The sequence below is a fragment of the Rhineura floridana genome, chromosome 4, assembly GCF_030035675.1.
Source record: "Rhineura floridana isolate rRhiFlo1 chromosome 4, rRhiFlo1.hap2, whole genome shotgun sequence".
Lineage (NCBI taxonomy): Eukaryota > Metazoa > Chordata > Lepidosauria > Squamata > Rhineuridae > Rhineura > Rhineura floridana.
In genome coordinates this window covers 195,842,364-195,866,460 of record NC_084483.1, presented here as the reverse complement: position 1 = coordinate 195,866,460, position 24,097 = coordinate 195,842,364, and the positions used below count along the sequence as shown (strand labels likewise).

General features: G+C 45.2%; 1 protein-coding gene across 2 annotated transcripts in view; it reads right to left on the bottom strand.

The window, feature by feature from the left end:
* Positions 1–24,097, bottom strand: part of SPTBN1 (spectrin beta, non-erythrocytic 1) — a 262,112-nt gene that overhangs the window by 55,486 nt on the left and 182,529 nt on the right. For both annotated transcript variants that reach the window (XM_061625724.1, XM_061625725.1), the window contains 11 exons: positions 22,554–22,666; positions 20,864–21,051; positions 18,978–19,095; positions 15,763–15,921; positions 11,337–11,639; positions 10,161–10,314; positions 7,508–8,378; positions 7,272–7,409; positions 5,554–6,310; positions 4,073–4,275; positions 560–650 (listed from right to left, as the gene is read on the bottom strand). In XM_061625724.1, coding sequence (XP_061481708.1) covers positions 560–650; positions 4,073–4,275; positions 5,554–6,310; positions 7,272–7,409; positions 7,508–8,378; positions 10,161–10,314; positions 11,337–11,639; positions 15,763–15,921; positions 18,978–19,095; positions 20,864–21,051; positions 22,554–22,666 — 3,095 coding nt within the window. The remainder of the gene's footprint in view (positions 1–559; positions 651–4,072; positions 4,276–5,553; positions 6,311–7,271; positions 7,410–7,507; positions 8,379–10,160; positions 10,315–11,336; positions 11,640–15,762; positions 15,922–18,977; positions 19,096–20,863; positions 21,052–22,553; positions 22,667–24,097) is intronic.

Below are 24,097 nucleotides of genomic sequence, written 5' to 3'. Positions count from 1 at the left end.
GACCCTAAAAACATCCAGTAAGCTTTTTAGGGGTTTTTTTTTGGGGGGGTGCGACTGTTTCTGTTTATAACTTGGATTCATGTATTTACAATGTAGTGTTGATATAACGTATTCAGCAATATTCTCCAGTTGTAATAAATGAATGTATTATGATCCATTTGTCCATACTTTCATTGTAGCTTCATGTATAGAATTAGGTGAAATTTTACACCTGAGTTGCTTTCATATCTTTACAAGTTATGAAACAACCTTCTTGCCCAGGCCTCCCCAAACCCTAGAGCACTGTTCTTCAACCTTGGGTCTCCAGTTGTTGTCAGACTACAACTCCCATCAACCCCAGACAGCTTAACCAAGGGTCAAGGATGATGCAAGTTTTAGTCCAACAATATCTGGAGACTCAAGGTTGAAGAATAGTGCCCTAGGGTCACTATTGCCTACAACTTAGATCAGAGATGAAAGACAAATGGAGAGAGAGAGAAATTCCAAGCAAGTTTTGTTCAGGGACAAGTGATGGGTCTTTTTCTCCAAAAATCCTTTTTTTAAGAACGAACAAACATACCTCTTGGCAATCCTGAAGAAACTTTTGAAGATCTCTGTTGTCTTTTAATCTCATCAGAAGTTCACTGGCCACCTCACGATTCTTCTTATGTCTTTTTCAAACAAAAACAAGGAAGGAACTCCTTAATGTGGAAACTCTGAGGACTTTTTGTGGTTTTGATTATGTGCAGTCTGAATGGAAGCTCTGTTACAGCTCTGTGCTCTGTATCTCCCAATCTTTTGGACTCTAAAACATCCTCTAATCAGGGACAAAATTCCTTGAAATAAAGGACACAATGACAGGCCTCAAAACTCCCCCATGCACAGCAGAAATGAAGCACTGCACTGTGGGGAGTTGTGTCCAGGACGGCGCTTGGGACTTCAGCAGAGAATGGGCATTGTATGAACGTTTATTCTGAGAAAAGCATGACATTAGATCTGGCCTATCTGGGAAATATATATATATATATATCCTAAAAAAAAATTGTCCACTCCTTAGGTGAGGTAGCAGTTTGAAACATGTTAACGCCCTTGATAAGAAAACAAGAGCTCAATTTGAAGGGTGGCAAATTTAGGCCAGCATCTGCACTATATATTTAAAGCAATATCACCCCACTTTAAACAGTCATGGCCTCTCCCAAAGAATCCTGAGAACTGTAGTTTGTTAAGGGTCTTAAGAGTTGTTAGGAGATCCTGGTTCCCCTCACAGACTTTCAGTTGCCAGAGTTCCCTGGGAAGAACTGATTGTTAAATCACTCTGAGAATTATAGTTCTGTTAGGGGAATAGAGACCCCTGTATTAGAGGGTTTGCTGCTAACAACCCTGTAAGATATTTTAGTATTATTTATCGCCATATTGCAATTAAAGGCCTATTGAGGCACAGAGTGGTCCATCTGAGGCTGTCTGCTGAATTCATAAGAAATGGTGAGATTTGAACCTGGGACGTGGTCATTTCCATCTTACTCTCTTCATTACACCAGCTCTCAATGCATATGCTAGAAGTGAAGCAAACAAGGCAGAGAAATGGTAACTTGCCAAAGGCCTCCCAGTGAGCAGGAATTTGAAACCAGGCCTCTCTGCTCAAAGCCTCAAACTCTCACCTACCACACCACAATGACCATTCAATTCTAGAAATAAAATAAGAGGTATGTGTGGTAACACAGTCCTTTTTCGTAGTTGTAATTGGAAGAGAACGTTACCGCTACACATTATGAGGCTTTCTTACAGAAGGCATGTTTCCTCACAGGCTCTTTAATAAGTCTTTCCTATGACTCAGCACCCCATAAATTTACTTTTACCAAGGCAAGCTCCAGTGGTTTCTATAATCCCTGAATAAAGTAACAGGTTTAAGATTGCCTTGCAGGTGATTAAGCTTATATAAACGGAAGCTGTGGTGCGGTTTTTGCAGCACCTATAAAAATAAGTATTTTTTTTTCCAAAAAGAAGCTTGTAGAGCAAAGTCTATTCACAGACAGACACAACATTAAAACAAGTAACCCAAACCTAAAGCTGCATGCTGGTGATGCTGTAGGAGACTTGTAGTTAATCACAAGAGAAGCTAATTCCTACCCAGCAGCAGCCCACAGTTTGAGGCAGCCTTCTCCAACATTGTACCCTCCAGTTGTTGCTGGACTCCAACTCCCATCATCCCTGACCATTGCCCATACTAGCTGGGACTGATGGGAGTTGTGAGTCCAAAACTTCTGGAGGACACCAGTGTGGGGAAGGCTGGTCTCTAAGGCTTTGTGAGCCTCTCTTTCCTTCAACTTTCTCATTTTCATGGCCATTTTCTGAAGGAGAAACACAGATGAGAGTTGTCAGCTGAACACAGATGAAGCTGCTTTGTATCAAGACAAACCATCTTGGTCCATCTTGTTCAGCACTGACTACCCTACGAACCTAAGATGAGCCTTGCCAGATCAAACCAAAGGTCCATCTAGTCCAGCATCCTGTGTCCAACCGGATATGCCTTTGAGAAGCCCACAAACAAAAAATGAGGGCAACAGCATCTCCCACTCATAATCCCTAGTAATCGATACTGAGAGACATGTCACTTCTGATTCAGAGGGGAGCTCTGGCTTGCAGCAGCTCTCCAAGGCTTCAGGCAGAGGTCTTTCCCAGATCCTCAGACTCAGGAGTGAGGAATCTCAAGCCCGGGGACTAAATCTGGCCCTCCAGACCTCTATCTGGCTCTTGGAACCCTCGCTGGCCCCGCTTCACACTCTGAGTGTTTTAGCCTGGCTGGAACCCTGACAATGCCTCTCGCCTATCTGGGTAGAGGACAGAGAGGGGTGTGTGAGCGTGTGTAGAAGCTAGCCTACTGTAGAAATGCCAGGTGTCTACATGTGGCCCTCTGAATTTGCCCAAAAGAGAATGTGGCCCTTGGGCTGAAAAAGGCTCCTCATTCATGCTCTAACTGACAATGCCAGAAACTGAACCTGGGATTTTCTGTGTGCAAACATGTGCAACTTCCACTCAGCGATGAAGCTTGGCAGCTGACAGTAGCTTGAAAACCCACTGTGCCACCTCAGGTGCCGTTGTCAACTTTTCATCCCACTGTAACCCTCACACATTCATCTGGCAGCAGTAGCAATCAGTGAGGAGGCTGGATGGGTGTGCACATCGCTCAGGGCTAACTGCTTAAGTCTAGACCAGCCTTTCCCAACCGGTGTGACTCCAGATGTTGTTGGATCACAACTCCCATCAGCCTCAGCCATTGGCAATGCTGCCTGAGGCTGATGGGAGTTGTGGTCCAACATCTGGAGGCACACTGGTTGGGAAAGGCTGGTCTAGACAGACACGGCTGGGAAGTCAGTGCAGGAGATGTGTCGGATATAATTATGAGGAGGTGTTGATAGTGGCTGTCATCATCTTCCCATACAGAAAGCAGCCCTGAAAACTGGCTATTGAGCTGGAAAGGTTTGCTGTTGAGAGTCCCTAAGTTACAGGTCTCGTAGTCACAATTTTCTAGAACCACCCCAAAATCCTTCTGAAGGACATCAGTACCTGGAGTTCTTGGATAGCTGTCAGGGCCCAAACACTATAGCAAGCCTTACGATGGACTCCACTTAACAAAAACAACCAGTTCTGGCCTGGTGCTTCAAGCAGCACTGGGTGCTATTTTAACTTCTCACACTGCCCTCACCATAGCATTGCCCTGGGGCATGGTGGGAGATTATAATGGAGCCCCCCAAGCCGTTTAGTGCCACATTATCCAAGTAAACTGCAACCATGCCAGTGACAGGGTGGGTAGCTCTGTGGCGTAGCTATCTGTTGCATGGATAGCTAATGCGGTGCCCTCCTGGTGTTTTGCAGTACATTTCCCAACAACCCCAGCCAGAAAGCCATCCAAGTTGGTGGCCATCACGACATCTTGTGAGAGCAGATTCCACGAATGAACTACGGGCTGGCTATCTCCACTTCTGGATGTAAAGTGGCATGTACATTCGGTAAACAAACACATAAATAAATAAACAAATGGGGAGAGCTTGGACCTGGTGCCCAACCCTCCCAAAATACTCCTAGCTAAGTGTACCTGTCATCAATGGAGTCCACTTTCTCTTGGATCTTGTCGGAGTTGATGTTGCTGTCACTAACCAGTCTCCGTCCAGTCTCAACAACTGCATTGATTTTCTCGTCATTGGCATCCATTGTGGTCATGAAATCCTCCTGTTTTTTGATAGCAGCTTCTGCCCCTTCCAAAGTGGTGGGCATTTCAGTATGTGCCAAAACATACTCCTATAGTTTTTTTTAAAGGGGGGGTAGGAACAAGGAGAAACATAAAATTCTCTGATCATTTATGGTTCACCACTGATAAACAATTAGTGTACCCTGAACTGATACTGTGTTCTCAGTGGTTCCTAGTTAGCACAAGATTTCTTATGTTGTGATGACATAGGTAAGCTGTTCCATGTCAGCTCTGCAGGCACAAGTATCACTTCTTTGAATTTTCCAACATAAGGTAGAAGCGCACCACCTCCTGGAAAACTTCCCAAATCTGTGTTAAGCCAGGAGTGGGCAAGTCATGATCTTCATATATTTATGGGGTATGTTGGAGCATTTACAAAACCATGCCACTTATCAATGGTTACATTTGGCTGTCATGTTCTTGATCCTCCAAACCATGGTTTAGAGAGGACTGGGAATGAATGACAAGTCTCAAATGCTCCCTCCATTCTCCCTCATGCCTTACTAGAAGACTTCTTGATTTCCTTAAATCATGGTTTGCTATGAAATGTGACCCATCAGACTAGTTAGAGCAATCTCTCCAAACCAGGATTGGAAACCACAATCAACCTGAGCAAAATTCACTCAAACCACTTTAACAGTTGAAACGTCACAGCAAACTGTGGTCTGAGGAAACCAGTACATCTTCCATTGAGGCATGCAAGGGTGGAAAGAGCCAGTGGGGGGGACAGCTTGAGCTCATCACTCATTCCTGATTTTCCAAACCATGGCCTGGAGGATCAGAAACGTGAGGTCTGAATACTGCCAACATATCAACTTGAGAGGCTTCACCATGTAACCACCTTATAAGAAAATGGTTCTTGAAGATCAATTAGCGGAACTGCTTCTTGAGTTGGCTGAGTGCTACACCATGGGCCTAGATTCCAAACTAGCTTTGCCAGTAACAAAATGTATATGCTGCTACAAGAAAATAACTTACAGTGGAATGTTAAATCTGGGATTTGAGTCCCTTTCAGGCACCATGTGTGAAAAAAGGCCCCACAATTGATCACAGAAGTAATGTAGAGTCTTACACCATTGTTCTGACCCTTTATAGGCTAGTCAAGAAATACATAGGAAGCTGTCTAATGCTGAGTCAGACCATTAGTCCATCTAGCTCAGTTTGTCTCCTCAGACTAGCAGCAGCTCTCCAAGGTTTCAGGCAGGGGACATTCCAAGCCCCACCTGGAGATACTGGGGGTTGGACCTGGGACCTTCTGTGCGCAAGGCAGGTGCTCTACCACTGATCTACAGCCCTACTCCTTTATCCTTAACATGATGCCTGCTCACCTGGTTGTTAAGAAAGGCTTCCGCTTGCTTTGTGTCTCTGAGGAACAGCTGATAGGCATGGGACTGGGAGAGAAGATTCTGCCGATTCTCCCACATTTTGTGAAGCTCATTCCATCCCGTGTCCAAGGCCTGCAGACGCTGGTGTAAGAACATGTACTGAGCATCCGTCTGCCCTTGTGTCACCATCTCGCCCATGTCCCTCATCTTCTGATAGTCTTCTTCATAATTGTTGATTTCGTTCTTAATATTCTCGTGCTGGGTGAGCAGCTTCTCAGCCTCCGTTAGCGTGTTGGGCATATCTTCCGAGGCAATGGCAGTCTGGGTCCGGGAGAGCCAGGACTGGAAGTCGTCCAGGTCACGTAAAAACTGCTGCAGCTTGCTCGCCTCTCCAAGGGACTCTTCACGGTTCTTCAAGGTCGTCTTCATTTCTTCCCAAACGTCGTTGATTTCAGCGAGCCTGGACAGGATGGCCCGGGCTTGGTCTGGATGTTCTGCTTCCAGCTTTTCAGCTTCTTTCTGTAAGTCGCTTAGCTTGGCCTCGATGGCGACCAAATCACGCTCCATTCCTGTCAGCTTCCTCTGAAGAGCAATAACACCCGCCAGGTCATTGCCAAGTTCTTGGGTGGATTCAATAACTTTAGTCTTCTCCCTGATCCAAGACTTGGTTTCATTACATTCAAGGTGGTAGTTTTGGATACTGAGGGCCGAAATAAGAGCATCTTTCTTTATGTCCACCAGTTCTCTGAATTGGCTCCACCTTGTACAAAGAAACACAGGAGGAAAAATGGATACACGTAATGCAAAGAATCATCATAGCAACTCCTTCTGAACCTTTTCAGGTGTGCTCTTTAGGATAAGCTTTCCTTCCTTACCTTATACAGAATTTTAAATACTGGATATGATTTCACTGCTTCTGTTGTATCATGTGAAGGTCCCAAGATAAAAAAATGGCAGCAGTTGTTGAGGTGTGAACAGTAAGTAAAATTCTTATTATGAATGGGGACCCAATATAACTACTAGAATCTTTGAAGCCACATCAGCACCAGACATTTAAAGCACTATTATACCACTTTAAACAATCATGGCTTTCCCCCAAAGAATCCTGGGAACTGTAGTTTGTTCTTTGGTGCTCAGAGTCTGTGTTAAGAGACACAGAGCTACAATTCCCAACGTTACCTGGAAAGAGGGATTGATTGTTTAACCAATCTGGGACGATAACTCTGTGAGGGGAATAGGGGGCTCCTCTTAACAACTCTCAGCACCCTTAACACACTATAGATCCCAGGATTATTTGGGGGAACCCACAAGTGTTTAATGTGGTATCATAATGCTTTAAATGTACAAAGCAGATGTGACAGACTAAAGAAAATAGCTAATAATTAATGGAAGACTCTTGAGTGAACCTTTTTTCTTGTTTTGATTTTGGCACTATGATTTTGTTTTGATTTTGGCACCTTAATAGCTGTGGTTCTAAATATCCTGGTGCCAGTGAGGCAATTATGATTAAGCAGAATATAAATCTGTACAATAAATACATAAATTGGCCATCTTAATCTAAAAGGAAATCAATTTATTTGCTAAAATCAGTTAAGCAAATGAAACGGGATATATATACCAGTATAAAATGACATCAGATCTACATGGATCAGGTCCTAATGGATAAAGATGCGCATAAAGGGTCAGGCAAGAACCAATATTTTATACAACACTGAACTCACCTTGTATTGAGCTTATCTTGCTGTGCCTTGATCTCCTTCTCGCTCGGATGGCCATTGTGGATCAGCTGCCTAGCAATCTGGTTCACCACGGCAACACGTGATGCCTGATTGTTCATTTCTGGCTCTAAACTTTCAAATCTAGAGAGAGGGTAAAAAAAAAGTGTAAACAGAGAGCCAACAATTTCAAGCACTGTGTTGAAAGCACCACTGGAGCCCGTCCCACCGCTCGGCCTCACCTGTGCTGGATCACTTCCAAGTCTTCCAGTTTCTCGGGGATCTCCGTGTTATTCAGCCACTGCTCCCTTTCATCAATCCAAAGCTCGCAAGCATCTGCTTCGCTGAACATCTTGTACAAAGCCAGAGTGTCCTGCAGGGCCTGCTTACGAAGCCGTGTGAGTTCGGCAACCTCTTTGTACCTTTCCTCCATTCCAGACAATCTGCTCTGCACATCCGTCGACTCTGCATGTTCCTGAGGCAAGGCCCTGGCTTGTTCGTGCAAGGAATCCATGATCGACCTGTAGCTCGCAATCTCTTCAGCAACGTCTTTGTGTTTCTTCACCAAGGACTGGGTGGAATATTCATCATGGCCGACATCGTTGCTGGAGACAATCTTGAGGATGTCCAACATCCATGCGTCGATATCATCCGCGTCAGCCTGGAACTGGTGAAGGAGGGAAGCTTCTTCCAATCGCTTTTTCCGGATGGCGGAGAGCTGCTCCAAATTCGCCCATTGATTCTGGATGTCTGTAATCCTCTCTCTGATCTTCTCAGAACCAAAGTGATCCTCAGCTATCATATCTTCCCCTTCCCTGATTGCTTGTTGGAAGTGGCTGCTCCGACCACTCATCTCATCTTCAAATGCCTTATGCTTGCTGAGAAGGCGGACGACGCTGGTTAAGTCTTTCCCATAATCATCTGATGACAAGATCTGCTCTTTTTCCCTTATCCATCCCTCCTCTTCAGCCATTTCCCAGAAGAACTTCCAAAGGCGCCGAGACTCTTCCAAACGAGCTCGGCGTTCAGCTGATAACTGGCACAGCTCCTGGTAACAGAACTCCATGTGGGCCACCCGGTCTCTGATAACTTGTGGGTCACAGGGCTTGTAACCTGTTAACAAGACAGGGAAAACTGAAAAGTTAAACTGCAGAGCTGACCAAGTACACCCAGTGTCTGGCCTTTAAAAAATGCTGGTTTCTTAGTATTTGGTCAAGGATGCTTCATAGCAAACGTCTTTGTGATGTCCCTGTATATGTTGTACAGTAATTATGGTAAGTGTCGGGTTTGTAGGGTAAATGTGGTAAGTACAGTGAGTGAGGGGGGAAGTACATGTGTTGGAATGTCGAGGAATGCTGAGTTGTGATTGGCTGAGTGTCTGGGTGATTGAAGGTATAAATGAGAGAATGACAGTTGGAGAGGGAGTTGGTGGTGGTTGGTTCTGGGTTTTGGAGGGGTGGAGTTGTGTTTAGGTGGGTAGTGAGGCAGGTTTTAGGACTAAGAGATAAAGAGAAAACTATTATATGTAACCACATGCATGTTGACTGAACATAGAATAATCTTGGTTATTCCTTGTGTTATTAAATAAATAGTTTTGGTTTAACAACACCCCTGATCCTTGACTGGGATATTACAGACCAGAAGGGTGGGCAGAGCAAATACCAAAGTTGGTAACAGTATCAATGGTGGCAGCGGTGAAGGGGTAGTGTAACAGCGGCAGGTATCCAAAAGCAACCCAGGGCTGTAATCTTTGAAGGCAGAAAGATACAGGGGGGTTGTGGCCTGTAAGTGCACGCAGACACTATGTAGCAATCTGTGGAGGAGACTACAGTACAGGCTCAGGGTAATATTGTGTTACAGAGTGACAGGTGGTTGTGCCAGGGATCGTGAGAGACCTGTGCTGGGGCCAGTGGGAGAGATCCATTATGAGACCTGACCCAGAGTAGGGGTCTGAGTCTTCACATTAACAGATGCAATCTTCTGAGACATCCTACCAGAGCATTTCAAAGTAGCCCTCTGCTGGAACGTGTTCCGAGACCGCACTTGTCGCTCCTCTGCCAGGACTCCCACAGATGCACACAAACAGGCCCCAACCCACCCAACCTACACTGCAACTGAAACCAGCTGCAGAACACAGAGCAAGTTATCCTGGTCCTCTCAGACAGGTACTCCTATATTCCCCCACACTCACTACTTTCCCGTGTAACGTGACAAGAGAGGAAAGCCACCACCGCATGCTTATGGGCTGTAGGGAATTCTGCAAGAGCCACATGCAGGGTGGAGGCTACATAGCTGTCCTCAATGGGAAGCTCCTAGATCTATGCATCTCAGCATATGCTAAATTAAGGCACCTTCTGCTCTATTATAGTTGGTGTGCTGGCTATGCCAGCCAGGGAGGAGAAATGGAGCGGAGGAGGAAAAAATGAGACAAGGTTTAGTAGGTCGTGTCTCCTGATTGCTAGCGGGAAATGTTGACCTGTAAGTCTTTTGGACAAATATTTTATTGGCATGAGGAGGCCAAGAAATCAAAGGCACATTGGTGTGCAGCCAATTTATTTATTGCATTTACATCCCACCTCTCCTCCAAGCAGCTCAAGGTGGTACACATTATTCTCCCCCTTCCAATTTTATCCTCACAACAACCCTGTGAGATAGGTTAGGCCGAAAGAGACAGTGATAGGCACAAGGTCACCCAGCGAGCTTCCTGTGCCTCTGGAATGGTGCCAAGCTGAATCAGGCATATCCTGAGTAGATAGACATGATCCTGGCTCCCACACTGTGAATTGACTCTGCACACTTAAAGGTTGGTGTCCTCTCTGTCAACCAACATCTTCCAAAGGTTATCTACGCAAGTAAGGGCTATCCAAAGTTGCTGTTTTATAAAATCAGTCTTACCTTCTCCGTCTGTGGCAAATTTTTGGGCCGATGCATTGACTGCTCTCACCCTCTCAGCTTGAATGGAAATGTCAGCCTCAACAAGCGCATGTTTCTGCAACAGGTCTTCTACTCCCAGGAGATGCTTGCCATAGTCTTGAGACAGCAACAACACCTGTTTACACAAAACCAGCCAGTAAAAGCACCAAACCCCACTTACTCATTTTTGAAAGTTCCAGGGGAAAACCTTGTGCTTGTGGCTGTTCTTTCAATAGAGATGACACAGAATAGCTCATCTGAGGACTCATCTCTCAAAGTGTTTTGGGTCCAGATATGCACAAAATGCAGGTATGTCCCATCAAACAGGTAAGTCTTGCAAATGTAGAATTCAGTCTCTCGTACTTGCACATGACTTTTTCACTGGCTGAAGCACACATGTATTTTGGACTCTAATGCACAGTCAGAACCAGCCTCAGTAGGATGGGCACCATGAGTATGCGTGGCTGGCAATGCAATCCATGAAGAATCCAAAATGGCAGCCTTGCTGTGCATTGGTATATGCTTATACCAGGTGTGGGGAACCTTTGGCCCTCCAGATGTTGCTGAACTACAACTCCAATCAACCCTGGCCATTGGCCATACTTGCTCAGGCTGATGGGAGTTGTAGTTTAGAAACATCTGGAGGGCCAAAGATTCCCTGAATCTGGCTTATAGGCTAGAAATCAGCAACTAGAGGCTCCTAAGCCAAATTCAGCCTTCTAAGGCATATTAGCTGGTTTTCTAATTACCAACCCAGAAGAAGGAGGTGCTTGGAGGAGAGGGTGCCTCTTTTGGGGATGGGGATATTCCATCCCAGTCTCAAAGTCGCCCTTCCTTAAAACTAGTTGCTGATCAATGGAATACGTACCACTATTTGGATAAGCAACTTTCCATCCCTTGATCACCCTGGCACTTGCTAAATTATAAAAATTAACAAACAGTACTATTGCAATCATGCAAAATTAATTTACAAAGTGTTTTATTTACATATATGTCTGATTTAGAATGAGCACAGAATCCATATATCCTTAGTGTGGAGTTTGGGTTGTTATTTTTTAAGGATAGTTTAAAAAGTGGTTAAATAATTGCACTGTGAAAGATCTAACCCTCTTTCTGAACCTATTACAAATGCAATTATTTCCCAATTCTGCCGCTTACCTTCATCTCATCCATCCAGTCCATTATGTACAGCATCTCCTGGAATATCTTCTGCAGACCGAGGTTCATCTCCAGTCGTTGCCTGCGTGCCCTGAGCAGCTCCAGGAGGTACTCCCACAGGCGGATCACGTTATCTTTCCTTGCAGTGATGCGTTTGATGTCATGATAATTCTCAGCCTCGAGTTCCTTGGCCACCGCAACCACTGCCTGGACTCTTTCTTCGTAGGCCGCAATGTCTGTCTCAATGGCTTCGTGTTTCTTCGTGGCAGCCTCCACAGCTGGGAGGTCGAACCCAAAGTTGTCCTGTAAAGACAAACAGTTCAGTTTAATGGCATTCCTGAATGCTGGAAGATTTCAGGATAGACAGAAGAAAGTACATTTTCACACAGCACAAAGTGAAACCATGGACTTCCCTCCCGCAAGAGGTAGTGATGGCCTCCAACTCGGACGGATGTTAAAGAGGATTAGACAAATTCATGGAGGATAAGCTTATCCAGAGCTGGGAAAAGTTACTTTTTTGAACTACAGCTCCCATCAGCCCAATCCAGTGGCCATGCTGGCTGGGGCTGATGGGAGTTGTAGTTCAAAAAAAGTAACCTTTCCAAGCTCTGAGCTTATCAATGGCTACTAGCCACGATGGCTATGTTCTCCCTCCACAATCAGAGGCAGTAAAGTTCTGAATACCAGTTGGTGGGAATCACAAGTGGGCAAGTGCTGTTGCATTAATATCCATCTTGTGGGTTTCCTATTAGGGCACCTGGTTGGACATTATGAGAACAGAATGCTGGACTAGATGGGTCACTGGCCTGATCTGGCAGCTAGGCTCCTCTCCTGTATGGCTTAATTTGGAAGGCCTGCATAGAGCAACTCAGAAGTTGTTACGCTTTTGGCCTGGGCCTTGAATCACAGCCACCAAAGGGGCGATTCCCAGAACTGGTGTAAAGGGCTTGGTGGTTGGAATGAATGGCCTGTATCCCCATCTCAAAACTGGACCAGGAGTGGGGAACCGGATCCTGTCTGGCAGACCAGATTCTTCTGGCCCCCCAGTCAGGTGACCTCGTGCTGATGATTAACTGATGATCAGGACTGTCAAAGCACTGCACATGGAACTATGCAAGGCCCAACAGTCAGCTGACTGTTGAGACTTGACTGTGCAAGTCCCTCTGGCGCACTCCAAACACATTTTAATGTCATGTGTAGGGCAGGTGGGCGTGGCCTGGCCACAGCAGCCTTGTGGCCCAAACAGAGAGGCTGGTGGCCCTAATTAGGCCCACAGGTTGGAGGTTCCCAACCCCTGATCTAGAGAAATCACCAACACAGTCCAGATGAGGCAGGACTCAATGGGGCTTACTTCTGAGTTAACATGTCTAGGATTGCACTGTTGGCCTTTTGCGACAAAAACAGTAGAAGACAGGCATGATGATGCAAATTGCTGAGCAGGAGTTAATCAGCAAGTTTGATTCTATTCAATTTGGGCATGCCCAGAACCATGGACTTCTTTCCCATGGCAGGCATTAGGAACCTAGAAAGGAACCCCGGAAGCTGCCTTATACCAAGTGAGAACATTGGTCCATTTTGATCAATATTGTCTACGCTGACTGGCAGCGGCTCTCCAGGGTTTGAGGCAGGAGTCTCTCCCAGCCCCACCTGGAGATGCCGAGGATTGAACCTTGGACCTTCTGCATGCTATGGCCCTTCCCCGAATTAAATTTGCACAGTATAACTAGGAAGACAGCATTCTCCCCAATGGCTGCTGTTGCAAAGGGATCACTCAGTTCTTATTTTGTATGCATCTGGAGTTTGCAAAGATAGGTCGCATCTTCTGTACTGCTTACATTTCACAGCCCTTTCGTTCTAGGTGTACTAGCCCTGGGCTCCTACTGGGAGAAAGGACGGGATATAAATCTAATCAAGCAAGCCATCAATTAATATTTTTGGACACAAGCTGTGTCTTGAGTGTGCGTGTCTGATCACTCAGCACAGGACTTTATCTAGCAAACTGGATTCCAGTCAATGCAAGCTTATGTCACAATAAATCTCTTACGTCTTTAAGATGCCACAAGCCTCTTTGCTACTTCTGTGTGGGACTGGCTGGCACGCAAAGCTACGATGCCTTTTTTATCACTATCATCATCAGTGTGTCAGATCTGCCCCCAGGGCACTTGTATTGCAGGCCTGCAGTTGCATCAGAGGTGAACTTGGCATCTAATGTTATGAACACAGTGCCTATCGGTTATGTCAGGGGTAGGGAAACCTCAGACCTGGGGGCATAATGTGGCCCTCCAGGCCTCTCTATCTGGCCCTCAGGACACTCCCCAGGCCACACCCCCTCCTTAGATGATATTTCCTCTCTTCAGGTGCATGCTTTTGCATGGAAAGTGTGCTTGAACAGTATTGATGCTTCTTGCTTGCCTGGATAAATGATATGTGTGTGTGTGTGTGTGTGTGTGTGTGTGTGTGTGTGTGTGTGTGTGTGTGTGTGTGTGTGTGTGTGTGTGTGTGTGTGTGTGTGTGTGTGTGTGTGTGTGTGTGTGTGTGTGTGTGTGTGTGTGTGTGTGTGTGTGTGTGTGTGTGTGTGTGTGTGTGTGTGTGTGTAAACCTTTGATCTTTGTGTGACTTGAATGTAGCTGACCATGAAAAGGTACGAGTCACATCCATTTGGCCATTCTACTGGCATGCGGCCCCCAGAAGGTTGCCTATGAAGGACTGCGGCCCTTGGGTTGAAAGAGGTTCCCTAGCCCTAGTTTAGGCAGATTTACATAGATACATAGGAAGCTGCCTTCTACTGAGTCACACCACTGATCCATCTAGCTCAGCATTGTCTACAATGATTGGCAGTGGTTCTCCAGGGTTTCAGGCAGAGTGTTCTTCCAGCTCTAAGTGGAGATGCTGGGGGTTGAACCTGGAGCCCTTCTGCATGCGAAGCAGATGCTCTAACACTGAGCTACAGCCCTTCCTCAATGTCATTGACCCACTAGCCAGCTCATGACATCATATCTTGGGTTTCCCCATCTTTGTTTCTCATTGTTGGCTCCAGGCTTGCCACCGATGGGAGCCAGGGAAAATGGTGACGTCGGCCTAGACAAGATGAAAGGGGTGGGGAACCTGTTTCAACTTAAGAGCCATGTTCTCCCATGGGCAGCGTTGGGGGGGGGAGTCAGGGGGGGGAGTAACCATAAGCAAAGGTGCGTGTGGCTCAGGCAAGCTTGAGGCATTACCATAGTTCAAGGGAAAAACTCTCTTTCTCAAGGAGAATGCAGAGCACAAAGGGTGAGGGGGTGTCCTGGGGGGTCTCAAGGGCCAGTAAAGTAACTATTATTATTATTATTATTATTATTATTATTATTCCAAAACATGGACTCAAATTGACTTACAAAAACACACATGAAAAACAGATGTAAAAACATTTTCACTTGTGAAGTTTCAATCAATTCACACTTCTATTAGTGAGTAGTGTGAATATAAAATGTACACTGGCTAGAACACATTTGATATATGTTCCATACTCCATTGCACATTGCAACCATTTGCACATGACACAAATAGCATGAAAGAGGCTCAGAGATACTTTTTTTATTTTGCTTTCCTAATCCAGAAGGCAAAGTGCTCAATGGGATAAATCCTGCTGCTTCTTTCACTGAGGGAGGCTGGATCAGAGCCACTCAGGCTGCAATCGATGGTTGCTTAATCAGTCTTTCTGTCTCTTCATTTCTGTTTTCACAGAGCTTTCAGATGACATTTGAGTGCTTCCCACCAGGTTTTTGCTAGTTTCTTGGTTTTGTATCTCCAGTAGGCTTTCACTCTTATATATGAAACCAAAGGAGGAGGGCAAGGCAATTCATTTCATACCTTTCAAAATACCAGCCTTGTATCATCAGGCATCCCAATCCAGCTAGTGGACACATACACACGGAAGGAGGCCTGACGCAGCCTGAAGGGCCACACTGAGCCTTGGGCCTGAGGTTCCCCGTCCCCTGCCCAAACAGTCCAGGGAGAAAGTCCAAGACTCAACATGGGACTGCCACTTGCGGCAGTGGACCTGGGCCACAAAATTTGGGGAAGGGCTGTAGCTCAGTGGTAGAGCATCTGCTTTGCATGCAGAAGATCCCAGGTTCGATTCCTGCTATCTCCAGGTAGGACTGGGAATGTCTCCCCGTCTGAAGCCCTGGAGAGCTGCTGCCAGTCAGTGCAGGCAATACTGAGCTAGAAGGCCCAATAGCTGGACTCGGTATAAAGCAGATTCCTATCTCACGCCTAGTCCCACCTTCGAAATTAATGACCCTTCAGGCACACCCAAGGAAGCTTTCGTTTCCTCTGGATCCTGCAAGTGCATTCACAAGCTCTTAGGCGCTCGGTGCAGAGTGGGTGAGTCAATCAAAAGATAGTAAAGTGCACACACACACACACACACACACACACATCTCACCTGAGAAACCAGACGCTGGTTTTCGCTCAGCCATGTCTCCCTCATAGCTGCCTTGCGGTCGAATCTGCGGGCAAGTTGTTCCAGTTTCTCCTGTCGGATGAGCTCATTACGCAGTGCCAGTTCTCTTTCATGTTCAGCTTTTTCCAGTCTTTCCCAGGCCTAGGTAAGCAGTATCATTTTAAAAAAGAAATTTGCATAAAGAAAAAAGTCTGTGAGAATTGCAACTTTAGCACTGAATCTGCATTGCACAGTACTATTAATAAGGAAAGATTTGGACAGCTGGTGTTATCTAGAGAATGGAAGGCATAATGCATGGGATTGGGATTTGAAACTAGCCAAAGCATTACAGAGGTTACTTTTGCCTTTGGCATTTAATACTGTTGTACAATGGGCATAAAACACATCTCTTGTATATGGACCATTTTCATTTGATAGTCTATTTAAGGATTTCTGGGAATCTGCATGGCAATAAACACGCAATGAATCATAGAACCTGGTGAGTAACATAAGGCCCAGAGGGTATATTTCATTTTTTTTAAAAGAGTAAGTTTCTAGATCTCATGGCTGCAGTGAAACAACAGTAAAGGAGAAAAAGCGTTACAGCCTGAAAAACACAGCATGTAACTGAAGACAGATATGAAAAAGGCTTGAGCTTCCTTTCACTGTTCTCACTTTGGACCTGCTGAAAGAAAATGTTAAGAGCTGGGCAAATCATTTGTATCAAGCACTGTTCCTTTTGCCGAGTGTGAGAATTTCTTAATCACTTTACATTCAAAAGGATCTCGAAGCAATGTACAAAACAGAAATCAATACAAGAAACAATTTTTACAAATCAAATAAAAAACTATGAAAACAACTTTATTATGTTCCAAATTTAACAGTGACCAGGACAGGATTATCCTTTTGGGAAGGCATGGTGGAATAAAAATGTCTTTAACAGGCCCCCAAATCCCCAAAGGGTTGGTCCTTGTCTTGGTATCTTCCAGAAGGAAGTCCCATTAACATTGGGGCTGCTACACTTTTAAAAGCCCTGCTCTGTGCAGCAGACCACAGAGCAGACCTTGGGGGCATATGAGAAGCACCTCCCCTGATGTGACCATAGCAGTACATAAGGGGTAAGGTGACCTCTCAGGAACCCAGCTCTCAATTTGTTAAAGGTTTTCTTCACTTGCATACTTCTGAAGCCAAGACTGTAACAACGCCCTGTCCACCTACACAGAATGCTACAAATCAAGCCAATCCACTTTCCTGTCATAAAACAGATCCCCAAATAGCCACATGCTATTCAGGAAGACTCTTCTAAACCTTGGTGGTGGTCACTCTGCCTGGAACTCAAGTATCTTTAGGATCTTACAGTCAAAAGAGTTTAACATATGAACAGGGCTTGAAGGGATCCACAGCAAAGCTTGCGGATACAAGCAACAGCGACCTGTCAAACTGCTTGCCGCTCATCTGGTTGAACCAGAAAAGCAGCTCACTGGATCCCACCTCCCCCTGCTTGCATCCTTGCTGCACTCCAGTGAGACTCTTTGCAAGCATGGCCTCCACATCAGCATCATCTCCTACGAGGAAAGGTCACAACATCTGGGCCTTTTTCATTTAGAGAAAAAACGAGTAAGAGGCGACATGACAGAAGTGTATAAAATTATGCATGGCATGGAGAAAGCGGATACAGAAAAGATTTTTTCCCTCTCTTATAATGCTAGAACTTGTGGACATCCAACGAAACTGAATGCTGGAAGATTCAGGACAGACAGGACAAATTCAGGAATCCGCTCCCACAGGAGACAGTGATGGCCACCACTTTAGATGGATTTAAAAGAGGATTAGACAAATGCATGGAGGTTAAGGCTACCAACGGCTACTAGCCATGATGGCTACGCTGTGCCTCCATGGTCGGAGGCAGTATGGCTCCAAATACTAGTTGCTGGAAACCACAGGTGGAAAGAGTACTCTTGTGCTCAGGTCCTGCTCTTGGGCTTCCCATAGGCATCTGGCTGGCCACTGTGAGAACAGGATGCTGGACTAGATGGGCCCTTGGCCTGATCCAGCAAGGAGCTCTCTTACGTCCTTCCTTGTCCATTTGAGAAAAGTAATTCTGGGTACAATCCAGCAAGAAGTTCTCCTTGCACTGGAGTGAATGAAAGCCACACAAGGGCACATTTGTCCCTTTCATTCCAACAGGCTGCCAGCAGATTGCTCCCTGTGTCTGAAGAACATAAGCGCCCTGCTGGATCTGATCAAAGGCTCATCTACTCCAGCATTCTCTTCTCACAGTGGCCAGCCAGACACCAGTGGGAAGCAGCTTCTTCTCTGCAGCAGGTAGCTGGTGGAGTTTCCACAGGAGATCAAAATTACAAGTGGGCTTGTAGTTGCTTGAGTGGAAACAAGCAAAGATGTACCTAGACGGCAGTTTCGAAATTGTGGCATTTTCTGTAGAGGTTCCTCGCTTTTGGAATGCCTACCCCTCGGAGGCCTGCCTGGAAAGACGTTGTTAATGTCTTTTATGGGCCACATGTCCTTGGCTACAGCTTGTGGTTAACGAGGAGAGAGCTTAACCATGAGCCAGATGACACGCTAAGCCAAACTTTGGCTTAGCTCAGTGTGGCATGGGCAGGGCCGGTGCTATCATTAGGCCAACTAGGCAGCTGCCTAGGGCGCAGACCTCAGAGGGGTGCAGTACTGACCTTTGAGGGGCACACTTTTATACAGATTAGTTTTTTTAACCCTTGGGAAAAAAATACAACTAAAATAAATTTAGCAGTTTCAAGTTTTGTGCTTTTCATTTTTTCTACATGACATCTGTTTTTGAAAATTGAAGTTAGCAATGTTGGGGTGTGTGTGCAAGTAGTTAGCCTTGCCTAGAGCACAAAATAGCCTGGCACCAGCACTGGGCATGGGGGCAAAAAGGACAAGGGAAAAGCAAACTGGCTGCGAGCTCCTCTCTGGGAGCCCACACGTTTACATAGTCCTAGTAAGCCATAGTTTGGCTTACCATGTCAAGCAAACCAGCCCACTGTTTCATGTATACCACTTAAAGAGTTTTTCTTTTTAAAGCAGTTTATCATTTTTTAAAGAACAACAACAACAATAAACATATATGTTATAAAATCCCTAATCCAGTTAAGACCTTTGGAGTTGAACAGCCTAACCACACCAAGTGCGCGGAGCTCAGCTGCTAGGCAAAAGATAAATCCAGGAAGTTTTGTAATTACCTTGTTGATATCTGAGATGAGTTTCCCTTCCCTGGGCATGTATACTTTCTGATTGTTAGCCCTCATTTTGCTTTGGATGGTGAAGAGCAGAACTTCCAAATTTCCTTTTTCTGTGAATCTAAAGAAAAAGGCGATGATGACACAAGGGAAACATGACTTCTCCAAGGAAACCACAGGACAGAGACCTACAGGTTTTACATGGTTGATATTTGTTGTTTCTCAGTCCCACCCTCCCTCACATCTTTTATATTGCTGTGCAGATGCCACACAAGCTCAGCTATAAACAGCTGGTTCAAATGCAGAGCTTGGAAAAGTTACTTTTTTGAACTACAACTCCCATCAGCCCTAGGCAACATGGCCACTGGATTAGGCTGATGGGAGCTGTAGTTCAAAAAAGTAACTTTTCCAAGCTCTGTACAATACGGAATGGTCAGCCAATTAACTGTCTGCATTAGCTCCCAGCACGTGAAAGAAAGAACCCGGCTTTCTTTTTTCCTCTGGTGCCGTCTGCTTTGTGTGAACTTGCTGACCTGTGAATTTGGAGCTTCACTCTGTGACTGCTGTGGCCAATGGCCAAGGCGCCCCTTAGCTTCCCCTCGCAGGATCGGGGCCTTTGCGCATTTGCAAGAGGCATACGCTCTGCTTTTAATTTATTTATTTATTAAATTTATAACCTGCCCTTTCTCCCGCTAGGAGCTCACAATTTGCTACACCATGTATGCATTTCAAACAGGGACATCAGAGTTGATTTAGTAAACCTTCTGGTTGTTGCATTGTAGTTCACTGATGTATGATTACTCCGATTTATGCTACTATGAGACAAGGGTCATGCCCCAAAGCTGAACAATACTCTTGATGCGTACATGGAGCTTTTTTGTGAGAGAGGGCTACCCCCTTCACTTCAAAGACAGAAAATCCTCCATGCAGGCAATGGATGGACATGCACTGAGCCTTTGCTGACAGTGAAAAGAAGGAGGCAGCACCTCCTGAAACACTTGAGCACCTGTACGCAAACTGGAGCCGGTGGATTGGGGTAAAACAACCACCACCTGTAACTATTTGCCGTAGTTGTCAAATTGCATCAATGTTTTCCACTGAAAAGCACGAGTTTGAATAAATAAAACAAGGAGTGGGATGAAGAAATAACAGCAGTTAATTAAAATTATTACCCAACAAATGTTCTGTAGAAAAGCACTCAGGTCTGAATAAAAAAAACCTGGCAGCAAGGTATCTTCTGCTGACTGCCTTCTCTTCCTACCAACACAAAATCCGTAAAGCATCACAGGATTCAGAAGAGCAGGGTCCCTTCATGTTAGTCACAGCCACACACTCTTCCCCATCCCTTTTTTTGTTGTTGAGTTGAGAATGAGATACTTGTTGATGCCTTCTCCCGCAATATCCCTAGGAGCCAATAAGCATGAAAGAGGAGTATTAGCTACTGAGAAGAGTCTTCTCAGTGGCTGACTCACCTCCTTTCACTCTGATTGGCTCCAATCAGCAGGAACAGACAAAGAAGCATGCTCGGACACTCTTCCTTTCATGATGATTGTCTCGTAGGAAGCTGGAGACATAGGGACTCTGCTCCCAAAAAAGTAAAGTGTCTAAGACCCCTCGAGACCCTGGACAACGACACCTCTGGTTGTTTGTAGTGACAACAATTTGGTGGAAACAGAATTAAGTAATACGTGGAAAAAAGTCGCATGAAGCTGCTCAGCAAATGTCAGGAGGCATCTAACCATGAACCAAGGGGAGTATGTGAATATGCACAGCATAACTAGCCTCTAATTGGCCATGATTGGTAGATACAAACTGCCTAAAGGCTCCCCAGCTGTTTTATTAAGCTGAGATTATTTGCTCTCAAAAAGAACATGGTGGATGAATCCTACTTGGGTGGTTTCTCCACGGTGCGGTAGGTGTTGAATGCCTGTAGCTGTTGCTGTACACCAACCAGAGAGTTGGCAAACTTGCGGTTGTTCAGGATGATAATGGTTTGCTCAATCCACTCGAGGAGGTCAGAAGCCAGAGACTCATACTTCTCGATCATCTTCTCTGTTTCGATTGCATTGTCAAGCACCTGGGAGAAGTAGTTAAAAACAGACAGCTGAGTGCTACACCTGTGTAAGGGAGATGGGGATGAGAAAGAAGTTGAAGAGGCAACCTGCTGGCTTCTGAGAACGCAACGCAATAAAACACTAGGAGGAGATGAAATGAGCCACATTTTCATGGTCCCAGGATGCACTTTAGGGAGTATGATGGATGGGGACTAATGAGAGAATACCCCTCTCTTGACTGTAAGATGGCAGCTGATTTAGAAAAAAAATGCAGCGGGCAATTAAATAAAGGAATGCCTTTTTGAGTGCTAATGGAAAATCATGTTCTCTGCATTTCCAAATCTGGGGGAAAACACACACACATTCAAAATAACATTTCCAAGAAATCTCTCAGAATGTTTGAAACTGGGCTTTAGTGATGTTATTACGCATAATATTTGTTTAGTGCTTTTTATCCCAAGTTCACATTAAGGGCACATGAACAACATTCAAGATGGTAAGAAGTCACCACGTGACTACAGCAGCTGCCACAGCTTCCTGCAGGGAGCTCTCTTCTGACCTCCTCTAAGTTCTTCCACTTGCCCATTTGTGTGACGATTTTCTCCCTGGCAATGCCCAATTTCATCTAGGACTCTGCGCAGAAAGGAAGTCACTGCTCTCTGTTGCTCTGTGTCTGAGTTGCTGTGTTGCTCTAAGTCACCAAGGCAGATGGCTGAAGTGGGAGGGTGAGTATGCAGATAAGCAGTGCAGTGAACAAGAAAAGTAGGGAGTGGACTCTCTGTAGGTGGCTGTAGCCTCTATCAGAACTAGTAGCTGCTACAGTCACTCAGAGGCTTCCTACCACATTCACAAATCCCTGAGCTTAATACACAAAGTGCACGGTTCTGATGACATGCAGCACAACTATATAAGGTACATCACTTTTCTTTCCATTTTACACAAGGAAAATTCAGCCAAGACAGTGAAGTTAAGCAGGGATTTGTGAACAGAGAGTAAGCACTGGGTAATTTTTTAAATGTTGTTATTACTGCTTTTGTAAATGTTGCATTTTTAATACATCTTCCATAAACTTTTTTTAGTTGCCATCACTCACCCTGTTAGACCTCTGGGTGGGTTAAAAATAATCTCATGAATAAAATAAAATAAAATAAAACTTGCCATATTTTGCATTATTATCGGCACCAGTTTATACGTTCAAATGTCATATGTCCATTTAACTCCAACTAACTGGGAGTTAAAAAGGCGAAATGGAAAGTAGGAAGAGAAGGTAAAAACTAAAGGCTGGCATGCTAAGGCATACAAAATTAACAGGCAAAAACAAGAGCTCAGCTTAAATAACGATATTAAAAGAAAAATAATACCACCTGAATAATGAATTTAATAACTTGTGCAAAATGAAATGCAAAAAAAGTGTTATTGAGATGTTATGAAAAAGTTAGCAGACAGTGGGACGGAGGAAGTCAGCAGGAAAGGAAAAAAAAGATTTAAATGAGCAGCATGGCGTAGAAAACCTTAGGCTGCAAACCTTTCCAATGCGCTTTCCTTCAACAGCTAAAGCCTTCATCTTACTAAAGTAGTGGTAATATGTCACAACGTAGGTGATAATGGACTTTTCATCAGGATGGTCAACACTGATATCTACGGGAGAAAAACAAGAAGAGTCACTCCAGCAGACGACGGGTTTGCACATGATTTTAAACCAATTCGCATCATGCTGACAACAATCCACTCGTGCAAGGCCCAGGAATTCAGTTGGAACTAGATGCTAACAGAGGCAGCAGCTTTAAGTTTACCTTCCCCCTGCCTGTAATGTCTCACAGAACTTACCCTGTGTCACAATGTCATAACCTGCTGAGTCTATTTATTTATTGTATTGAAATCCTGTGCACATGGTTCTCACCTACTCACCCTGGCATTTTTACCACACAACAACCTTGTGAGATAGGTTAGGCTAAGAGTGTGTGACTGGCCCAATGAGCTTTATGGCAAAGTGGGGATTTGAAGCTGGGCTTTCCCAGTCCTAACCCAACACTCCAGTTACTAAACAACACAGTGGCTGCGTACACACAATACATTTAAAGCACATGACTTCCCCCACAGCATCCTGGGAACTGTAGTTCAAAGAACTACAATTCCTAGCACCCTTAACAAACCACAGTTCCTGGCATTCTTTGGGAGACGTCATATGCTTTAAATCAGTGGTCCCCATTTTCCCCCAAACAGACCACCTGAAAACCACCGAGGGTCTTGGAGGATTTAATGAATTTTCTCCCTGTTTTAGCAACTGCAATGCAGCTGTGCTAGATGCTGTGTACTTTTGAACTGTATTTTTACAGACATGCCATTGACCACCTGAATGAAGCTCACAGACCACTGGTGGTCCGCGGATCACAGTTTGGGAACCTCTGCTTTAAATGTATGGTGTGTAGGCAGCCTGACTCTCAAATGGGTTTTCCTGCTCCACCATGTACCACTAACTCCAGCATTGACCGCTGCGATGTCTCTCCACAAACTGAGTTCTTAAAGGCGTTACGGGAGGTGGAGAGGAGCTAAACCCATGCCTACTGTTTTTGGCACCAGCTATATGTGTTTGGTATAAGATCCTACTTCTGACCTTTGTCAAAGCTCTGGAGCTGAGGATTCGAAATGAAATCCAGATTTATTCCCCGAATGAAAATGTCTGCAGCATCATTTGCCCAGCCTGGAATTTACTCACAATGGATGGCATGATTTGCTTGCAAAGCAGGGATGGAGAACCCTTTTCAGCCTAAGGGACGCATTCCCTTCCAGGCAGCCTTCCGAGGGCCACATGACAGTGGTAGGTCTGTCCTCTTACCCAGGCAAGTAAGAGGCATTATTAGAGGTCAAAAGGACACATCCCAACCAGTCCAAAATGCTTAAGGAGGGTGTGAATCACAGCTGATGGTGGGTATTGCTGGGGAGGGTGTGTGGCCTGTGGAAAGTTCCAGGGGCCACACTGAGAGGCCTGAAGGGCCAGATTTGGCAGCGGGGCCTCAAGTTCCCCATCCCCGCTATAAGGCACATGTATATTTTGTGCAAGTCTTGCCT